This window comes from Phocoena phocoena, chromosome 15, assembly GCF_963924675.1.
Source record: "Phocoena phocoena chromosome 15, mPhoPho1.1, whole genome shotgun sequence".
NCBI lineage: Eukaryota > Metazoa > Chordata > Mammalia > Artiodactyla > Phocoenidae > Phocoena > Phocoena phocoena.
In genome coordinates, this window is record NC_089233.1 from 77,164,853 (window position 1) to 77,184,539 (window position 19,687).

General features: G+C 54.7%; 1 protein-coding gene across 1 annotated transcript; it reads right to left on the reverse strand.

Moving 5' to 3' along the window:
- Positions 1–1,239: 1,239 nt before the first annotated feature.
- Positions 1,240–18,529, reverse strand: KCNG1 (potassium voltage-gated channel modifier subfamily G member 1). The gene is made up of 3 exons (XM_065892934.1): positions 18,296–18,529; positions 6,320–7,119; positions 1,240–2,393 (listed from the first exon to the last, which is right to left on the reverse strand). Exons 2-3 carry the CDS (start codon positions 7,091–7,093, stop codon positions 1,623–1,625), a joined length of 1,545 nt encoding a protein of 514 aa, XP_065749006.1. The 5' UTR covers positions 7,094–7,119; positions 18,296–18,529; the 3' UTR covers positions 1,240–1,622.
- Between the last annotated feature and the right edge of the window lie 1,158 nt (positions 18,530–19,687).

A 19,687-nucleotide genomic window follows, 5' to 3' on the forward strand; every position in this document is an offset into this window, starting at 1 on the left:
CGCGCGCGCTGGAGGGGATTCTCTAGGCAAGTGGTCAGGAAGGTGATGGGAGGAGGCAGCTCTGCAGTGCTCGGCAGGAAGGGCGTTCCTGGTGGAGGGATCTGAATGTGTGAAGGCCTGGGGCGGGAAATGGGTTGGATGCTTCTAAAGAGCAGTGTGGAGGCCAGCGTAGTTGGATGGAGTGAGCGAAAGAGAGACACGTGGGAAATGGGGCTGGAGAGGGCAGCAGGCCCAGGCAATGCCGGGCATTTATGCTTTATTCTCAGCGTGATGGATGCCGCTGTGGGTTTAGGCAGGACAGTGTGATGGGACCAGATTTATTTTAGAGCTTGCTTTCCGCAGCTGGCCGAGGGGAGGAGCCGGGGCCAAGGCAGCAGGTGTTTGGGGTGGAGAAGCCAGCGATGCTGCGGTATCTGTGAGGCGGAAGGCAGGCGTGTGACCGCCACCTGGGCGCCAAGCCCCCTCTCCAGACTGGCACCGAGGGGCTCTGAACTCTGCAAGCAGAGTAAATCTGGTGGGCTGCCCTGGGGCTCCCTCTCTACCTGGCACCATCCACACTGCATGAGATCGGGAGGTGTTCCTGGTCGGGTGGGTGCTCTGTAGGTCTTTGAGGGGCCCAGGGAGGCCTTTGGCGGCTTCAGACTATGCTCTCAGATGGCCCAGGAAACTGTGGTCCACCTTCCCAAAGCATCAACCTAATGTCATCTAGGTTTACATTTAGATTCAGATAAACAGTCTGAAGCATTTTTTTTTCAAAAATTAAAATAAATGTGGCATAGAATAAAAAAATCCACACTATTTTTTTTAAAGAGAAAATGAAGTGATTTCACCTTTGTAGTCAGCAATGCTGACTTGGTGTCTACAAGGCTTAGGGGTGCCTTGGGGGAAAAGTTTGAGAAAAAGGCCTTAAGGTGCAAACGAGGAGAACAGCAGATGGGAGAGAAGGAAAAAGGAGGGAAAGAGAGGCCTGGAGGTGGGAGGAATCAAAGAGAAAGAAGAGCGAGGGACTGCAGTCTTTACCAGCAGTTTCCCAAAGGTACCTGCCCTGTTTTCCTCCAACCCCACGGGGACCCCACCAGGCATGAAGGACCCAAGGAAACAGGCCCTTCTACTTCTGGTTCCCACACTGGCTGGCCTTGCTGGGAAGCGCCGTTTCCTCTCTTAAGAGAGCTCCGTGGAAGGCTTTTTCTCTCTTCTTCACCGGTTTTCTTTAGTTGCACATGATCCACACTGAAGACAGACGTGTAGCTGCTGCTGTTGGTATTTTTTCTCTAGGCAGCCCCAGAAAGCAAGTCTTTGCTGGGCATGTTATTTACATGTTGGAAAGAACAAGCCATTTCCTTATTAGGGAAACAGGCATGGGGGCTGGGGCGGGCGGGGGGACCGACAGGGCTGTGTGCTGGGCTTCACTTCTGGACTCTGAGGACCAGGGACCCCCTGCGGATGGATGCTGGGACATCCTCCCTGGGGCGTGGCTCGGTCACTCCTAGGCCAGGGCTGCGCTCAGAAGCAGCACGTGCCTTAGAAGGCGTCTGCAGTGATGGCGATAGCTTCAAGCCTCAGAGGGCGGGTAGGGCTGGGGGTGTCCTGGCGGTGGCGGTGGCGGGGTGTGTCCTCTGGGCTCAGTTGTTGTCTCTGGTGTCTGAGGAGGCACTTCCAAACAAGATGTCACTGTCGTGGGACATGCTGCTCAGCTGCGACTTGGTTTTGATGAGGAACTGGGTCCTCCGGAACATCACCCTTTCTTGCTCCTGCTTGAGCTCCAGGTAGGAGCGGGAGAAGGTGTGGAAGATGGAGGTCACGGGGAAGGCCATGAGGAGGATGCCGCTGAGGATGCTGCTGAGCGCCACCACCTGGCCAGGCGTGCTCCTGGGTACCATGTCGCCATAGCCCACAGTTGTCATGGTGATGACGGCCCACCAGTAGCAGGCAGGGATGCTGGTGAACTCGGGGCTATCGGCCATCTCGTTCTCGATGACGTAGAGGAGGGGGGCAAAGAGGGCGATGGCCACGCAGAGGAAGAGCAGCAGGAGGCCGAACTCGCGGGTGCAGCGGCGGGCCGTGAGCCCCAGCGTCTGCAGCCCCAGCGAGTGGCGGGCCAGGCGCATGACGTACAGGATACGCAGCGCCCGCAGGACGCGCAGCACCAGCCCCACCTTGTCCAGGTAGCTGTTGCCTGTGCCGGGCTTGCGGCGGTCCGCGGCGGCGCCGTCCACCAGCAGGGTGATGTAGTAGGGCAGGATGGCCACCATGTCAATCAGCGTCAGCGGGCTCCTTAGGAAGGCAAACTTGCTGGGCGCCTGGATGAGACGCAGGAGGAACTCGAGGGAGAACCAGCCCACACACACGGACTCCACGATGAAGATGTTGCGGCACATCTGGGAGCACTGGCCCTGGGAGAGAGGGGAGAGGTCAGCGGTCCCACCAGCAAGGGGCACGGGGCTCTGTCCTGGCTGGGCTACCCGGGTGAAGGGTGGTCTGGGCATGTGCCTGTCCGTGTCCTGCGGCCCCGAGTCCTCTCTTTCTCTGGCTATGCTCACTCCCTGGTTGATCCCGTGCAGACCTAGGGCTTGAAGTACCATCTCAACACTGACCATTCCTAATCTCTAGCTAGCCCAGACCTCGCCCCTGAACTCCAGCCCCCAGACGGGCTGCCTCCTGGGATGTCTGGTAGGTGTCTCAAACTCATCATGTCCCGAAACGGGCTCCTGATTTCTTTCTTCTTAAAATTTATTTTTATTGAGGTGTAACTGACATATAACATGGTGTACAAATTTAAGGTGTACAATGAGTTGATACATGTATATATTGCAGTATGAATAATTATCGTTCCGTTTATCGTGTTGAGAACATTTACGATCTAGTCTCTTTGGGCTCCTGATTGCCTGCACACCTGCCCACTGTGGATTCCCTTCTTAGCGATCAGCATTCCCATTTTTCCGGGTGCTCAGGACAGACTTGGCCTCATCCTGACGCCTCCCCTGTAATCCTCATGAAATCCCACTGGTGCTTCGTTTAAAATGATTCCAGAGTCAAAGCACTTCTCACTCTGTCCACTGCCCCACCTGGGTCCAGCCACCGCCCTCTCTGACTGGCACAGTTGCAGGCACCTCCTCCCTGGGCTTCCTGGTCCCTGCAGTCCACTTCGCACACACGGCCAGAGGGACTCAGAACATGAATCGGATGCTGTCCCTCCTTGCTGAGCATCCTCCATGGCTCAGAGAGATGGCTCAAGTCCCCCAGGGGCACAGGTGGCCAAGCCACCACCTCTCCCACTTCCTTGCCCCCTCCCTGCCTCGCTCACCTGCTCCAGCCCCACGGGCCTCCTCACTGCTCCTCCAACACCCCAGGCTCACCCCCAGCTCAGCGTTGACTTTTCTTGACTTTCCCTGCAGGATTCCTCTTCCCACAGACACCCGTATCGCTCTGCCCTCCCTTCCTCCAGCTCTTTACTTCCATATCACCTCCCCAGGGAGGGCTTTTGGGACCTGCCCTGTTTAAAAGCCCTCCCCCCTTTGTCCGGTACCCAGATTCCCCTTGCTCTATTCGATCGTAAGGCTCATCATCTTTTAATATGCTTAATAAGTTACTTATTTACCATGTTTATCATCTGTCTCAGCCCTGCCTGCCTGCCCCCCTGCCCCAGGAGACTGTAGCCCCACAGGGCAGGACAGTTTGTGTATTGTTCACTCTCAGGACCCCAGTGCCTGGAAAGGCCCAGCACGCACCCAGTGATCCATTCATATTTGTTACCAGGATGGACGGAAGAGCCCTGGCCTGGTGTTTAGACGGGGTGTCAGATGAAGGCCAGGCAGGCAAAGGGAAAGCCGCGGAGGTGGCCCAGGTGGGGTGGAGGCCTGCTGGGGGGCGCAGCCATCTAGCTCATCGCCCCCTGATGGCTGTCCCAGGAGAATTCGGTCTTGAGGCTGCCTCACCGAATTTTTTAAGAGAAGCTGGAAATTTGGAGTTTTACATGAAATCTCCTGGGTTTTAAATGTTGTGACAATTCAATACAAAGAAAGCACTCCATGGTTCACTCAAACACATCTGTGCCCTGTATCTGTCATGTGGGCTGCCAGCTGTTGCTCTGGTCTGCAATACAACTGGACGGTGGACCGTCCCCAGTGGGTTTGGACCTCAATCTCAAAGGGGCCTTTGGCAGAGAGGGAAGGCACAAATGGTTCTACCTGGGGCATCTTGTCGGTTCCCGGGCACAGCTGGGTTCTACCAGACCTGCTCTGCTAGGCTTTTCTCTAGGAATATGTGAGAGGCTGGAGAGATGAACTAGTACTGGGTGAGGCTTTGAGATCTCAGACCTCTGGGACAGGAAGCCCCCGCCTCTGGGAAGCCTTCCTGGAGTGCTTCCCCTCCAAGTATTCCCCAGCACAGTTGGTGGTCCTCTCACAAGAGCCCCCTTGGCTTGTGTGTCATACTTATGGTCACGGGGCTGTCACCTAGACTTGAGCTTCCTGAATCTGGAGACTCACTCTGGTCATCCTGTCTGCCCTGTGGAGCCTGAATACAGTAGGCACTCAAACGTGTACTCAGGTGAAACAGTGAACCCCACTGGTCCCCCAAATGAAGCAGAAGAACAGCATTTTTACTGAGTCATGAAAAAGGCCGGGTATTTTTTTTAAAGCAAGTATCAGAAGTTGAATAAAACTGTGGCTTTGTTAGTATTTTCCTGATAAAATCAGTATTGTGTATGTTGGAGCCAAGAAGAAATCTACACTAAATACAGGTGCTTGCAGACAGGTCTCAAATGACGGGCATTTTCTCTTTTTTTGGTAGGCACGTATAATCGTCATAGTGAGCACTTCCTGCACGCACGTCGCCAGGCAATGTTCCAGTCACTTCCCGTAGACCCATTCACTGAACCCTCAAGTGCTGTGAGGTGAGCCTGTTCACAGCCTCTTGGACATGTAGGGAAACTGAGGCACAGAGACGTTAAGTAACTTGCCTACAGTTACACAGCCAGAGTGGACGAAGTGGGATTCAAATTCAGGCCGTCTGGCTCTAGCCCTGCCCCCTTCATCACTACCCCTTATGCTTCTCAAAAGTTCATTTTACTGGTTGAGTGCTGTTTTCTTAACACTGGTTTTAAAATTCAGTGTATTAAAAAAGAAGTGCCAGAAACTCCCTGCGAGTTATAAATGCAACAAAAAGTAGCAAGAAAACAAAAAATGCAACAAAAGTAGCAAAAAATTGCTACTTTTTCCATAATATATGTGTGTGGGAAAACCCTCACGTGGTGAGTGGTTCTAATGTTTGATCAGAGAGTTCATGTAAAGCCCCTAGCACATGCAGGGTACACAGCCAGTGCTCAATAAATGCTGGCTGGCATGATATTTATGTTGAGTTCTTACCGCCATACTACCTATTTCTCCAATGCCTACACAATTTGCACCATCTGAACCTTTTGGTCTGTCTTGAGACTTGCTTCCAGAACCCCTATGTATGGGGAAAGGGTCCCAACTCAAAGGCTGAGGGTCTCATACATAAGGAGGCTGAACTGTGGGGCTAGATGAGGTCTCAGGCTGCCACGTGGCAACCATACTTCCATGTTTAAGAACCAGACTAGGGACTCGGTCAGACCTGGGTCTGGGCAAGCTGCTTTGCCTCAGTGTTCTCAGCTGTCAAGTGGGTGTGAGAACACCTCCCATACCAGGATGCTGGAAGATTCGCTGAGAAGATAAGATGCAGGCAGAGTGGCAGCCCAGCCCTTGGCTCCTAGTAACAGCTGGCTAAGTGAGTGGTATCCCTGAGAATTGGACGCACACCCCGTCAGGCCCTGGAGTAAGCACTTTATGGGAATTCTCTTATTTAACAGAAAGAAATGCTCATTATTTGAGGTCATGTGCACACACACACATCTATCAATAAAACTCATATTCAGGACCCAAAAAAGCTTTCTGGGATATTTTCATGCAAGGGAATTAGCAAGGCTGAGAAAGGATGCAAGTTGGTGAAATAAATTTTGATGGTATATGTCATGTGCTTAGCTTGGGGCCAGGTACATCACATCATAAATCACATCATCCATCCATCCATCCAACAGGGAGTGGCTGAGTGCCTCCTCCCTGCTGGACAATGTTGGGGGGGAGGCAGGGCACAGCGCAGACCTGCACAGGCATGGAGCTTGTGTTTGAACGTGGAGATGGGCAACACACATGTAAACACACTTATAAACAGATGTAAGCACAATGATGGACTGGGCTGCTGCTCAACCAGTGCACTCAGGGAAGACCTCCTGGAGGAGGTGACAGTGCAGGTGAGAAGGCTGTGCACTTCTGGGAGGAGAGTGGTCCTGGGCTCTTACCTTCTCCTCCTCCTCCCTCAGGCTGGGTAAGGTGCTGATGGAGAGGTTGACGGCGGTGACGGTGACAAAGAGCACCGACAGGCAGGCGAACACCTTGCCGGGCAGCCCTGAGTGCGGCCTCTCTACCATGTCGCGCAGTCTCCGCATGCAGCGGCCCAGGCGGCCCTCGCCCTCCGTGGGGCCCTCGCTGTCGTGGTCCTCGCTGTCCAGCGGGTCGTCCTCATCCTCCCGCTCCACCATCTCGGCGAACTCCTCGATCTTCTGCAGGTAGCGGCGCTTACAGCAGCCGTCCAGGTGGTCCTCGGCGATGCCCCAGTAGAGCAGCTCCTCCTGGAAGGACAGGGCGCACATCTCCCGCAGCAGCCGCAGCTTGCCGGCCCTCAGGAAGGTCAGGATGGTGCCGAAGGCCCCCGGGTTGCGGTCGAAGAAGAACTCGTTGCAGGTGACGTCGTAGTCATCGCACACGTTGAGGATGTCGTCGAAGTTGGTGCAGGCCTTGAGCTGGCCCAGCCGCGTTAGCGGGAACTCCTCCAGCGTGGTCCAGGGCAGCGAGTACTTGATGCCGCCCACGTTGATGATGATCTGGCGCCTGCGGTCCTCTGGCTGGCCGCCCTGGCGGGGCTCGTCTTGTGGCCGCAGCCGCTGGGCTCGGCGGTAAAAGACGCCCTTGAGTGATTGGCTTTGGGGGAAGAAGGCCGGGTGGAAGGAGGCGTCGGAGGCACAGCTCAGCGCACTGTAGTCGTAATCAGAATTGTCTCCCGGTAAGAGGGTCATTTTGGGCCTTCACATCCCTCTCGGGCCTGGGGGGAGAGGGGAGGAAAGACCCACAGTGACTCCTGAGTCTCCCGGATGATGCTGATTCTGCAGATATTTGCTGATATGGACTGAATTGTGTTACCCAAATTCACAGGGGGAAGCCCTAACCTCCAATGGGTTGGTATTAGGAGGTGGGGCCTTTGGGGGGTGATTAGGTTTAGATGAAGTCATGAGGGTGGAGCCCCCGTGGTGGGATTAGTGCCCTTATAAGTAGAGGAAGAGACACTAGAGGTCCCATGTGAGGGCACAGTGAGAAGGTAGCCACCTGCAAGTCAGGAAGAGAGCCCCCATCAGAACCCGACCATGCTGGCACCCTGATCTCAGACTCCCAGCCTCCAGAGCTGTGAGTAATAAATGTCTGTCTGCTGTTGTGGTTACAAGCATAGATTTTGGAGCCACGCGGCCTGGGCATGTTACTCGACCTCAATGTGTTTCAATTCCTCATCTGTAAAATGGGTGTGACCATATGATCTACTTCACAGTATTACTGAGAGGATTCAATGAATTATGTACTGTCTAAGACCACTTACTACAGTGCCTGGGACATGGTAGGTACTCAATACTTGCTGTCTACTATTATTTTAAAAATTATTTTATTTAGTTTTTGGCCATACAATGTGGCTTGCAGGATCTCAGCTCCCTAACCAGGGATTGAACCCGGGCCATGGCAGTGAAAACCTGGAATCCTAACCAGTAGGCCACCAGAGAACTCCCACTGTCTACTATTATTAGTATTTAACTCAAACAGACACCTTGTATTCCTTCCATACATGGAAAACTGGTATCACTTGCCATAAATCAGGGTCAATGTCCAAAAAATGCACAGTTATCACAACGGTGCCATGTTTGCTCATATATCAGTAAACACCATCGTAAGGATACAGGAATGAATCGGACAGGCATGCTCACTCCTCCAGAAAGCCCTCCTTGGCTCTTCCAGCTAAATCGAATGTCAGCCCCCCTCCACCATTTATCTTCACTGCACTTGTCACCTGTTTTCGAATGATCTGTGTGCAAGCCTGGCTCCTTTAGTAGACCGCTTGCTCCCTGGGGGAAGAGTGTGCTTTACTCGTCTCTGAATCCCTGTGCCCAGCAGTGTAAAAGCTCCAAGAAACGCTTACCAAATGATTACGTTTCCTGTTGGTGAGGCCAACACGATGAGGGCACTTCTGAGAAACTGAGGTCAAAATCTCCGCTTCTATAGACTTCTTCCTTCCCAACCCTCAAAGCTAAGGGTTTGTGCCACCAGAATGAGATCGCTTATTCATTCATAGCTCATGGGCTGCATTTGGTTCACAAATATTTTGCCTGGCTTGGAGAAGATTTTGAAAATGGAGACATTTCCTGTAAAAATTCGTATATCTTGGTTTCTTTTGAAAAATCAGACTATCTGGTAATGTCTGGCCCAAATTCCAGCTGAGAAATGACTGCCCCCTTTAGGCAGGGCATGAACGCTACAATACACCACAGTCCCTACCCCTCCCTGCTGTCTTTCTAACACCCACTTTACTTCTCTCATGTATGTTTCCTTCCTGGCCCCTGTAGGCATTTGAGTCTGAGACCCCTACATGACAGCAACAGAGCTCTCCAGAATTCAGCTGATCCAGGGAAAAGTAGTAAGAGTCTAATACTTTGCTTTTAAAAATCACCATTCCTCTCCCCAGCTCAATTCCCCACGGATGCAAGTGGTACCAGCAAAGCCTATCAATTACAAATGGAAACTATTTCTGATACCTGAGTGTCCATCTGTGCTATGGACATGTTCAGGGGAAACACACGCGGGTACACACACATACACGCAGCCCTGCATGGATGAGAAGCAGTGCTTAACAGGAGCCACGGCGGTTTCCACATCTGAAAGGGGTGCCTTCCTAACAAATTCTTTCACAAAAGCAAATCCTCACGCCACTCATTTATCTTTGGGGCAAGCTATAGTTTCACAGATCAGGTTTTGGAAAACTAGGGTACACCCGTGTTTGAAAAAAATGATTTGATTTTAAAGAGTTGAGTGTTTTTAACTTCACCTAAAATTGGAACTCATCTCCTCAGGCAAAGCCTGCCAGAATCCCTTGAAGGGGAAAGATCGCTTTTAAGTGGGACCGCTTTTCAGCTCTGCTGCATTCTCTTTGCCACCAAAGACAAGAGGGAAAACGACATTCTGTTTGGCAAGAATAGTGATGAAGGTAAAGGAATATTCCTCTCATCCTGCAAGCCCTGGAGAGCTCTTGTGAAACCCCACATCTGTAATCACTTCTCTTCTTGCAGAATTTCTTCTTTCAACCCTCCTCAATTTCCCTCCAGCAGAAAGCTCCCCCAATGAACGATTCCTCGTTTTTTTTCTCTCATGACCCAAGTCAATTGTGAGTTAAAGCCTCAGCCTCCTATGTGGAAAGTTGTCCTGTCTCAGAGACTTGTTAGTATGGAGAGGAGAGAAAAAACATGCTTCGTTCAGGCTGCTTGTATGCAGAGGGCCACAGGGTCCTGGGGAGGCCCAGATGCTGGAATTTGCTAAGCGAGGGGTGGGCACACTTCTCCTGCGCCTTTAGTCTTGGGGTTACCCAGTCTGATGGGTGTGGGGTGACAGTTCTGCACGCTAGAGTCTCGGGTGAGGATCATAGCTCAAACAGGCTCCAAAGTCCTGCTTCTGGAATATAATGCTTCTTTTCACCCAGCCTGATACCCTCACAAAAAGGCTGATCTTTTAAAATTACCCTACAGTGTTAGGTCTGTCAGTTCTCGAGCATGGTGAAATTCAATGATTTTGCCTCTTAGGGTCTATATGTGTACTTGGGAAGAGGAAGCCATTTGAAAAAGGGGCTCCGATGGTGGGCATGAGGAGGAGGAGTCCTGAGGGAGTCATGCATTCAGTCAACACTTATCATGTGTCGGACTGGGCTAGGTCTGGAGGCACAGCAGAGGACAAGACGGACCCAGCCCTGTCCTCATGGAGGTGACGTTCTAGTGGGGGAGACAGTCTCTAAATAAGTACACAGGCTGTAGTGGGTGTTGTGATGAAAACAGAACAAGGTGACAGATGGGAAATGACTGGGGGTCAATGTTAGCTGGAGGGCTAACCCAGGAGGGCTTCTCGGAGGAGGGGACCCTGGGGGCAGAGCCAGCCCTGGGAGGACCTGGGGGAGGGTGTCTCAGGTGGTGGGAATGGGAAGAGCCTGCTCCCCGACCTGGGCATGGGCTTGGATGGTCAAAGACCAAAGTGAAGCCCGAGTGGCTGGGCAGAGTGAGTGAGGGGAAGGTAGGAGAAGATGTGTGTGGGGGCATCGGCAGGCATCAGACGGAGCTGGGGTTTATTCCTCGTGGGCGAGGCATCCTCAGGAGAAGATTCAGGCTGGGTTGGGGACAGCAGGCTGAAAGCCCCTGTAGTCATTCTGGAAAGAGACCATCGAGGTTTGGATCAGTGGAGGGCTCTGGAGAATTGGATGGATTTGGGGTGGACTTTGGTGGAAGAGCTGACAGGACCTGCTGCAGGACGAGTGTGGTGAGGGGGAAAGACTAGGCTGCAGGATGATTCCAGTGGTGCCATTCACCCAGGTGACCGATAGGTGGTGCTGTGATGAGGCCTGAGTTAGAGGCAGCCTTTCCTGGCTGTGGGATGATGGACAGGAGAGGGTGTGGGCAAATCAGGGAGAGAGAGCAGGGATGGGGGCCTCGCACATAGATGGATGGGTGGTGTCAGACCACCAAAGCTGACCTGATGATCATGTGTGGTCGGGGAGGGGATGGTATTAGCTGGTAGCTTTGACCTGGCTGGGCTGGGGTGGGCAGGAGGGCCAGGCTAGCAGAGATATGGCGAGGCGCAGAAGCCGGTATTCCCTGTGCTCAGTGCCCGCCGCCCAGCACCCACTTCCCTGCTGAAGCTGCACTCCACCCCAGGCCCGAGTGGTCAGTGTGGGTAGATACCACTAGGGGGGCTCTGGTAGACAGAATAATCCCCCCAATCCCCACCCTGGCCTGCCCAAAAGATGTCCGTGTCCTTATCCAAACCCCTAGAACCCCTGAATATGTTAGATTATGTGGCAAGCAGGAATCAAGCTTACAGATGGAAATAAGGTTGCTAATCGGTTTCCTTTGAGGTGGGAAGATTTTCCTGGAGTCTCTGGGGCCTCCATGCAACCACAAGAGTCCTTAAAAGATGGCAGAGGGAGGTAGGAGGGTGCATCAGAGTGATGCAACACTGTGAGAAAGACCCAACTGGCCAATGCTGGCTTTGAAGATGGAAGGGGCCACGGGCCAAGGAAAGCAGGCAGCCTCTGGAAGCCAACACAGGCAAAGAATGGACTCTCCCCTAGACCCTCCAGAAAGGAACGCAGCCTGCCCACACCTTTATTTTAGTCCTGTAATGCCCATTTGAGACCTCTCTTCTCCAGAAGTGTGAGGTAGTAAGTTCGTGGTTTTTAAAATTTAATTAATTTTTTTTTGGAGTATAGTTGATTTACAATGCTGTGAAGTTCCTGTTGTTTTAAACCACTCAGTTTGTGGTGATCTGTTACAGCAGCAATAGGAGACAAATACAGGGGATGTTGAGAAAAAGCTGGTTAGACTCCAGCTTGGGGGGCAACTTGCTGACTACCCCAAGACGGGGAAGCAGAAGAGCCCACTAGCTCTGAAGTCTGAACATCTGGGTTCAAGCCCAGTCACTCTGTGACTTTGGAAAAGTCATGTCCTGCCTCTGAGATGCAGTTTCCTTCTCTGTAAAATGGGACTATGAGTTGCTCCAACCTCCCTGAGTTATGCTGAGGACTAAAGCAGATTTCACGGGCGATGTGCTTGGCCCAATGCCTGACACCCTGTGGACCCTCAGTGGGCCTGCTGTATTATTATTAGTTATGAGGGAGGTTTGTCGTCCTCCCCCTCCAGCAGCCAGCTGCGACTCCTTCCTTGACCTGATCAAACAGGACTGGAACCCAGCATTGTCTGACCCCCAGAGCCCGTTGCTGGAGGGAGTGCAGTCTGGTATAGCCTCTGGGAAAGCCATCAGGGGTACTGAGGGGAATGTACCTTATGACGCAGGAAACCCACTCTTTGGTATATTGCCCAGACCTGGGTCCATAGGGGTTGTGATAGACATTGTCTGTAATATATTATTTACACTCAAATAGTTGACTCAGCATCTGCTTCTGGGGACTCATATCTAAGCGAGGAACACGGCACGAGAACATGCAGCTTGCGTCGCTTTGGTGCTAGGAGGCCTCCCAGTGCCCCTCCCGGGGGGGGAAGTGAACAACCGATGCAGATGGCGGATGCCTGGAGGTTGCACAGGAATTAGAAGCAACGGACTAGATGTACGTTTAGCAACACATTTAGATCTCAAAAACATGGTGCCGAGTGGAAAAAGAAACAGAAGTTTATAGCACTATGCTATTTATGTAAATGAACACACACACAACATTACATATTTTACGAAGACTTGAGCACATGTAAGGACCTCTGTCAACCACAGGGAGGGTGCCCGGGAGGGCAGAGGGAGGGGAATGAGTGTGGGGATTGGGATGAAGGGAACAGTGACTAAGGTGGCCTGGTACGGACCAGTGATGAAGAGTGGTATGAAGTAGAGTGTGGTTAGCACAACCCTGCATTTTAATCCAGGTTTTAGAAAAAAGAAGAAGAATACGAAAAAAATCAAGCCACTGTGCTCGGAATCTCCCTGGACTCAGTAGAGTTAGACTCCCAGGCCCCTCCCCAGAGCCTCTCCATCAGAATCCCCAAGGGGGAGGCCCAGGAATTGGCATTTTCGAAGGCTCCCTGAGAGCCTGACGTTTGAGAGAGAGAAAAGGGAGGGGGCCAGGAAAGCCTGCAGACCCTCTAGCTGCTCTGGGCTTTGGCAGGAAGCCCCCTGCCCAACTGCTCAACCTCCTTGGGGTTCTGGAAGCCTCTGTGGATCCCACGCTAGGGGAGCTTCACTGGAGAAGTGGAGACGCTCTGTTTAGAGAGAAAAACCTTCTGCACTGCCTTGATCAAATGCCCCTTTGTGAGCCCACAGATCCGATGACACTCCCCATGCAATTTCTTTTCCTTCTTCCTGGGAGAAAGATGACGTTCACGAGCTATGATGGAGGGCTGAGTATACATTTCCAAAGAGAAGTGAGCATTGAAGCCAGGAGGAGTTCTGAGGGGCAGCCCCCCCACACACCGTGAGGCTGCTCTGTGGTCAGCGTCTGACTGAGGGTGGGGTGCAGGGCCTGGGGGGTAGGACTCAGGCGTGGGGAGCAGGATGGGAGGAAGGTCTAAGTCAGGCTTGCCTCGCTGTTACTACTGCTTTTGTTCATACCCACTCGGCCTGATACAGCCGTCTGCACCTACTGAGGCGCCGGCCCTGTTCTGGGCCTGTTTCCCCCTATAAAGTGGGGATAAGTGTGCCAACCTTACTGGGCTGTTATGAGGATGTGGTGAATGGAGGTTTGCTGCAGGTATGATCACTGTCACTTGATCTCTCATCCCCAGGGCCACATCCCATCAAGGACAGGAAGGATTCCACAAACTGTTATGTGCTGATCCCAACTGCTAAGACACCTCTTGGGTCTCTCCAGGGTTTTGACCAACTGCTGTCCTCTCTCGTCTCCACTCTTCCAGTCCTAGGCCTGTCCCTCTTCTGAGCAGGAGGGGGCAATGCAGAGAGAGCACCAACCACTCACAGTGCTGTAGCAACACACGTCACAGCCTCCCATAATCACACACTAGGCGCCAGGCGCTGTGAAGAGTCTTAACTGTGCGAGCCCACGTCCTTCCCTAAGAGGCAGGTGTTACTATCAACACCCCCATTTTACAGATGAGGAAATTGAGGCTTTGAGAAGTGAAAACTCATGACTCTGGTGATGAAACCAGACTCCAGCTAGGTCTGTGGGATGCTGAGCAAACCTCTCTGACTCTGCATTTTACTGGGCCCCTGCATTGCTCATTCCTGGTGGAGTGGGGAGGGTGTCCAGCACCAGAAGCAAGCCAGGGACGGGGTCTCTCGTCTCTGTTTTGTATGCACAAGCTTTTGAAAAGTCTTTGCGGATGGGGAGAAGCAGGCAACTGCCCATAGCTGGGGAACCAGCTTTATTCCTACTGCATATTTGTACAAGAGCAGAGTAGGAAATCAACAAAACTCCTGCTTGTGTCAAGTTCCCAGTTGCCATTTTGGTCTCGGGGCAGAACTCCTATGGTGTAGACAGGCAGCAGCCAGGGGTGAGGGTGTGGCCTCTGGACCACGCTGCCTGGCTCACCATTTACCACCTGTGCAGCCTTCTGCAAATAACTTCACCTCTCTGTGCCTGAGTGTCCTCAGCTGTAAAGTGGGGGTAATCATCGCGCTCTCCTCCTAAGCGCTTGGAGCCATGCCTGGCACATGAGAAGGGCTCTGTGCTGGCTAGAATGGCTTCTGCACAGCACGCCTGGCACCTCCCCTGCCCGCTCCTCCCCTTGCATTTCCTCTCTCAGAGGAGGAATGTGAAGCAGACAACTCCTTCCAGAGGGCTGGACCTCAGTGCCGGCTCTCCATCTCACCTGGCGCTGAGGTCAGGTCACTCGCTTGGCTGGGCCTCAGTTTCCCCGTCAGCAATGTAAACTGGTGAGGCGCGTTCCTGTGCTTGGCAGAACAGTTGCCTCCCAAAGATGCCCATGTCCCAAGCCCTGGATGGAACCTGTGAATATGTTACCTACCATGGCAAAAGGGATTACGCTGCTGTGATTAAACTGAGGGCCTTGAGATGGGGAGATGACCCTGGATCGACTGGTGGGCCCAATGTCACACAAGCGTCCTTATAAGAGGGAGGCAGGAGGATCAGAGTCAGAGGAAGAGATGTGATGACAGAAGCAGAGGTTGGAATGATGCGAGCCAGGAGCCGAGGCAGGCAGCCTCCAGCAGCTGGGAAAGGCAGAAACGGATTCTCCCCCGAGAAGGAACACAGCTCTGCTGACCCCTTGACGTTAGCCCAATGAGACCCATTTGGACTTCTGATCCCCCCAAACTGTAAGATAAGAAATTTGTTGCTTTTGGCCACCAAATGGGTGGTAATAGGTGGCAGTAAGAAATGAACCAAGTGCAATGCAACTCTCTTAAAAAAAAAAAAAAAAAAAGTTTTTCCTGAGCTCCTCGGTCTTTGGTTTCTTTCTGCCCATCCCGCTCCACACCTGCCAACTTGTGTGATCCCCTGACCCTGATCGGGTGTCGAGGGCACCCCACTGATCTCTCCATGCAGCCCTTCCCCTGCCTGTGCAGCTTCATCGGTCAGGGTTAGGGCTCCTGGCTGGGCTGACTCAGAGGTGGGTCATGCCGCATTAATCCTCAATTAAAACGTTAATCAAAACAGATCCAGCCATTAGGCTGGCCCAGGTCCTGAGATGCTGGACCTCTGTGCGATGCTGTGCCCGCGTGGGGCGATCCATCTTCCTTGGCTTCCTCCTGTCTTCCCTCGTTTGAATCCAACCATGCTGGACCTCAGCCCTGCTTCCTGCGAGCTGGGGCCCAAGTCACTGGGGTGGGGGGGATATTTGCTGGGAGCTGGGCTCTTTCCTCCACCCCGCCACCCCCAAAGACAGAACATGCCGGAGACGCCCCTCCCCCCAGACAGAGGCAGCCTCTGGAGCCTCCCTGCTCTGCTTCTGGCAAAATAACAGTTTGCCTTCTACCAGGAGGGGCTTTGGGGTGGGAGCCGGAAGGTCCATTTCTCTTTGCCTCCTTGCAGCCCCCCAATTTGGGAACACAGGCGTAAGCAGAGGCACAGGCTTGGAGAGCCGTGAGGACCTTGGGGCAGCAGGAAGGGGACACCAGCTTAAACAATCCCTCGTTTCTTATTCCTTAGCAAGTGTTGAGGCCGCGTGTCCGTGGTCAGCTGCGGCAGGGAAGGGAGGAAGGAACGAGGGAGAGCATGGTGTGCCCGCCCGCCTGGGGAGACGCAGGTGTGAGGCTGTGACCACAGGGCAGGGGAAGGGCTGAGGCACCATTCGGATCCTATCTGGAGCACATTCACTCCAGGTTCTGACTTTGTCAGTCAAATACTGGCTGCTATGGAACAAAAATGGCCACCAGGGATTGATTGCTTGCAGCTAGACTTTCTTGCCTCCCCCTTTATATTAATTCTCTTTAGAGTGGCTTCTCCAGCCGCCATTTTCCACCCAGGGGCTCCATCTCTGTGTTTAATGAGCCAACCAAGAGTGGATTCCCAGACCCTATATCTTTGGCAACCGGAAATGTTGACTCTTCCTCACATATTCGGAAGGGGGATGTGGAGAAAAGACGGCCCAGTCAAGACACCTTTTAGGGGTCCAGGGGGTTAATTCCTTAGTCTCGGTTTGAGTCTCTCAGTCCTACATCCAGGACACATCTCTCTGCTCTTCTGTTCCCTGGGGCATCTCCCTCATCTCTTGCCACAGACCGGCTGTGTGGCTGGTGCAGATAATTCAGAATGGCAGTGGGACAGGAGCTTAGCCCCCAGATCTGCCCCAATCAGACTCCAGGACTCCCCCAGTCTGGGTTCTCAAGGCTTGGGACAGGAATCAGGGCTGTCTTGTTTCTAGTACACTCACAGTCCCCTGTGGGTTTGGAGTGGGTCCCATGACAGACATCTTTCCACTGGAATGGGCTGGCTTAGGGAATGACTGGTGAGGGCAATCCCCAGGGGCCATCCTCACCTGTCTTTCAGACACAACCTCCCTCCCTCCCTCCCTCCCTGCTCGACAGGTGCCTCTGCCGAGCTCCAAGACAGAGGACACAGGGTCAAGCTCAGGTCTGACAGGTTCTGAGAACTCCACTCAAGAAAGCCAGCACGTCCTGGTTACCTGCCCCTCCCCTGGCTCCAGCACTGGGGCTGGAGGCTCCAGCAGTGCCAAATCTGTCTTGGAAACGTGCTCGGGGGCGGGGGGGGGGGGGGTCCCTGAAGTGACTCTGACTGCAGTCATGTGTGTGGGTATCAAACACACCCTAGTGAATAAACCTCTGCTTAGATTCATAGAGTCAGAAGCAGCCCCTTCCCCCTTAACACACACACAACGAATCAGAGCAGTTCCTGCTCCCTTCTCCCATCTCCCCTGCATTTGTCTTGAGGGGTCAGCAAACGGGGTCTCTGTGTCCGTCTCGTTCTCCTTGGTGACTTTGGTGCCTGGCACCCTGTATGTGCTTAAGAAGAGCAAGCGCTTAAGAAAATGCCTGCAGAATGGACAACTTAACTAATACACCCCATTGGTGGGAGCCTCCCTTCATCGGTATGGTTAGATCAGTGTTTCTCAGCCCCCCTCCCCACTACCACCCTCCCCTAAAGAGCTTTTTAAAGACCTTTTCTTCTTATCCAACAACCTATTCCAGCCTCCCCCCACTCCTCCTTGAGAATGAATGCAGTAGGCGAACCAAGGAAAGGCTGTTCTGCAACCTGTCCAGTGACATTCTGCCTACACACATGGGGAGGGGGGATGTTTTCCAAGCTGCAAGCTGGCTTCCATCCTCTCCTGCCCTCATCCCATCCCTCTCCTTCACGGTTCTCTCCTCAGCCCAGTGCCTCAATAACTGTTAAATGAATGAAATAATTAACGTTGGGCACTTGGCATGGTGAGCTGTGCGTAGTAGGTGCTCAACCAATCTTTGTCCAATCCATGAATGAACTTCTCTCTTTTCCTTCCTCATCCGAAGACTCCAATCCATCCAGGCTGAGCCCCTTCTTGGTAGGGAGCCCCGGAGGCTGAGGAGTCCCCAGGGCCCAGCACACAGTGGGCGCTCAATAAAAGCTTGTGGCGTTAATGAGTGACTCAATAAAGCCCACTGACAGGATGCTCCCTTCGGAGCGGTGGCAAAGGATGGAGTGAATGAGCGAGTGACAGACGCCCCCCTACCACCTCCCCCCAACACTCCCTCTTCCCTGGATCCTCCCGCGAGACGCCGAGAAACCTCTGCCACAGCCGGGATGTACCCCCCCCTTCCCTGTCACTTCGCACCCCGGGGACCCCAGGGAAGAAAAGAAGCTGGACCCGCACCATGACCGTGGCAAGCGAGCTCCACCCCACTGCCCGCAGCTGCTCCCGGATCCTCTGTCGTCCCGGCCGCCCCCCTCAGTGGTTTTCGGGGTCCCCTCTGGGGCGCCGGGGCCACGGCCACGTGCATCTCCCCCTACCGGAGCCCGAGTCCGCCAGTCCGGCGGTGCTCGGAGAGGCTGCAGCGCGCCAAGTTCCCACCTCAAGTTCGCGGCACAGCGTCCCCACCGCGGAGTTGGCCGGGCCGCGGCTCGCCGGCGGGTCCCGGCGAGGACACGACCAGGGGCTGGAAGCCACCCGCGCCACCTCCCGGAGCCGCCGGCAAACTTCGGCCCGCGGGCCCCGCTCAGCTCCGGCACTCGGACCCAGGGCCCCCAGCCTCTGCCTCCCGGTCCCCGCCGGGCTCCGAGTGCGCCGGGAGCGCCGCGAGGCAGCCGCCGAGGGAGGGAGGGAGCGGGGCGGGAGGCGGGCCGGAGGGAGGGGCGGCGCTCGGGGCGGGGAGCGCGGGCGGCGGCGGGGGACGCGGAGGCCACGCGGCGCCGACCCCAGGCGTCCGGGCGGCCCAGGGCTGGGCCCGGGCCCTCGGATGTGCAGCGCTCCGCTGGGCGCCTTCCCGAGTCCCGGCCCGGACCGCACGCCCGAGCGCCCAGCCGCCGCCCTCTCCCCTTTCCCCGCCCTCCCGCCCGCGCCACTCCGCCCGCCTGCCCTCGTGGTCCCCGCGCTCCGCTGCCCTTGGGATGCACTCGCCCCGCAGCGCGCCAGCCTCCTGGGGTCAGGTGCTTCCCCCGGAGGTTCGAGTCCCCGCTGGCCCTGGACCCCTCGCGTCACTGCCCCAGGCGCCAACGTGCCACGTAAAGGCTCCACGCTCCGCTGCCCCGGGGCCGCACGCACCACGCGCCCGGTATTGTGCTTCTCCCTGGAGGTCCGAGTGCGCCGTTGCCCTTGGGCTCCTCGTGCCACTGCGGGCCAGGGAGTGCACGCGCCTTGAGGCGTCAACTTTTTAGGGACAGCACGTGCCGCGCCAGGTGCCTTTCCCTCCAAGTCCCTGTGCGCCAACAGCTCGGAGTCCGCGTGGCCCAGCTGCCAGCACCCCCAGCCGACGCGGGGCACTCGGACCGGGTCCTGGGGTCCCGAGCCGGCTGAGAGCGCCGCCTCGCCTCGGAACTGGTAGGAGTCGCGCCTTTGCTGGGGGTTGGTTTGGAGGGCTCTGCCCGAGAGAGGGCGCCACCGCAGAGCCGGCCTTTTAGGGTCGCTGGCCTCGCACCCCGTTTTCCTCTTTCCCTTCCAGTCTCTACCGCCCTTTCTCACCATCAGAGCACCCAGCAAGGCCGTGAAGAAACCCTGCCCTGAGCCCGGCCTGTGGCCTCCTCCTCAGGCGTGGGGAGCAGGCTCCGGAGCTGAGAGCGCTGCTCTTTCTGGGAGTGCGCGAAGAGGAATAGGGTTAGGGTGTCACGGCTCACCCGTGCCGCAGAGGCCACCGCCACAAGGAGCCGCCCCCAAGAACTCACTTTCTGTTGGGAGACAGGCTGAACCAGCAAAGCCGCTGAGGCGCAAGATGGGAGGCTGTGAGAAGGGCAGGGAGGAAGCCCGAGC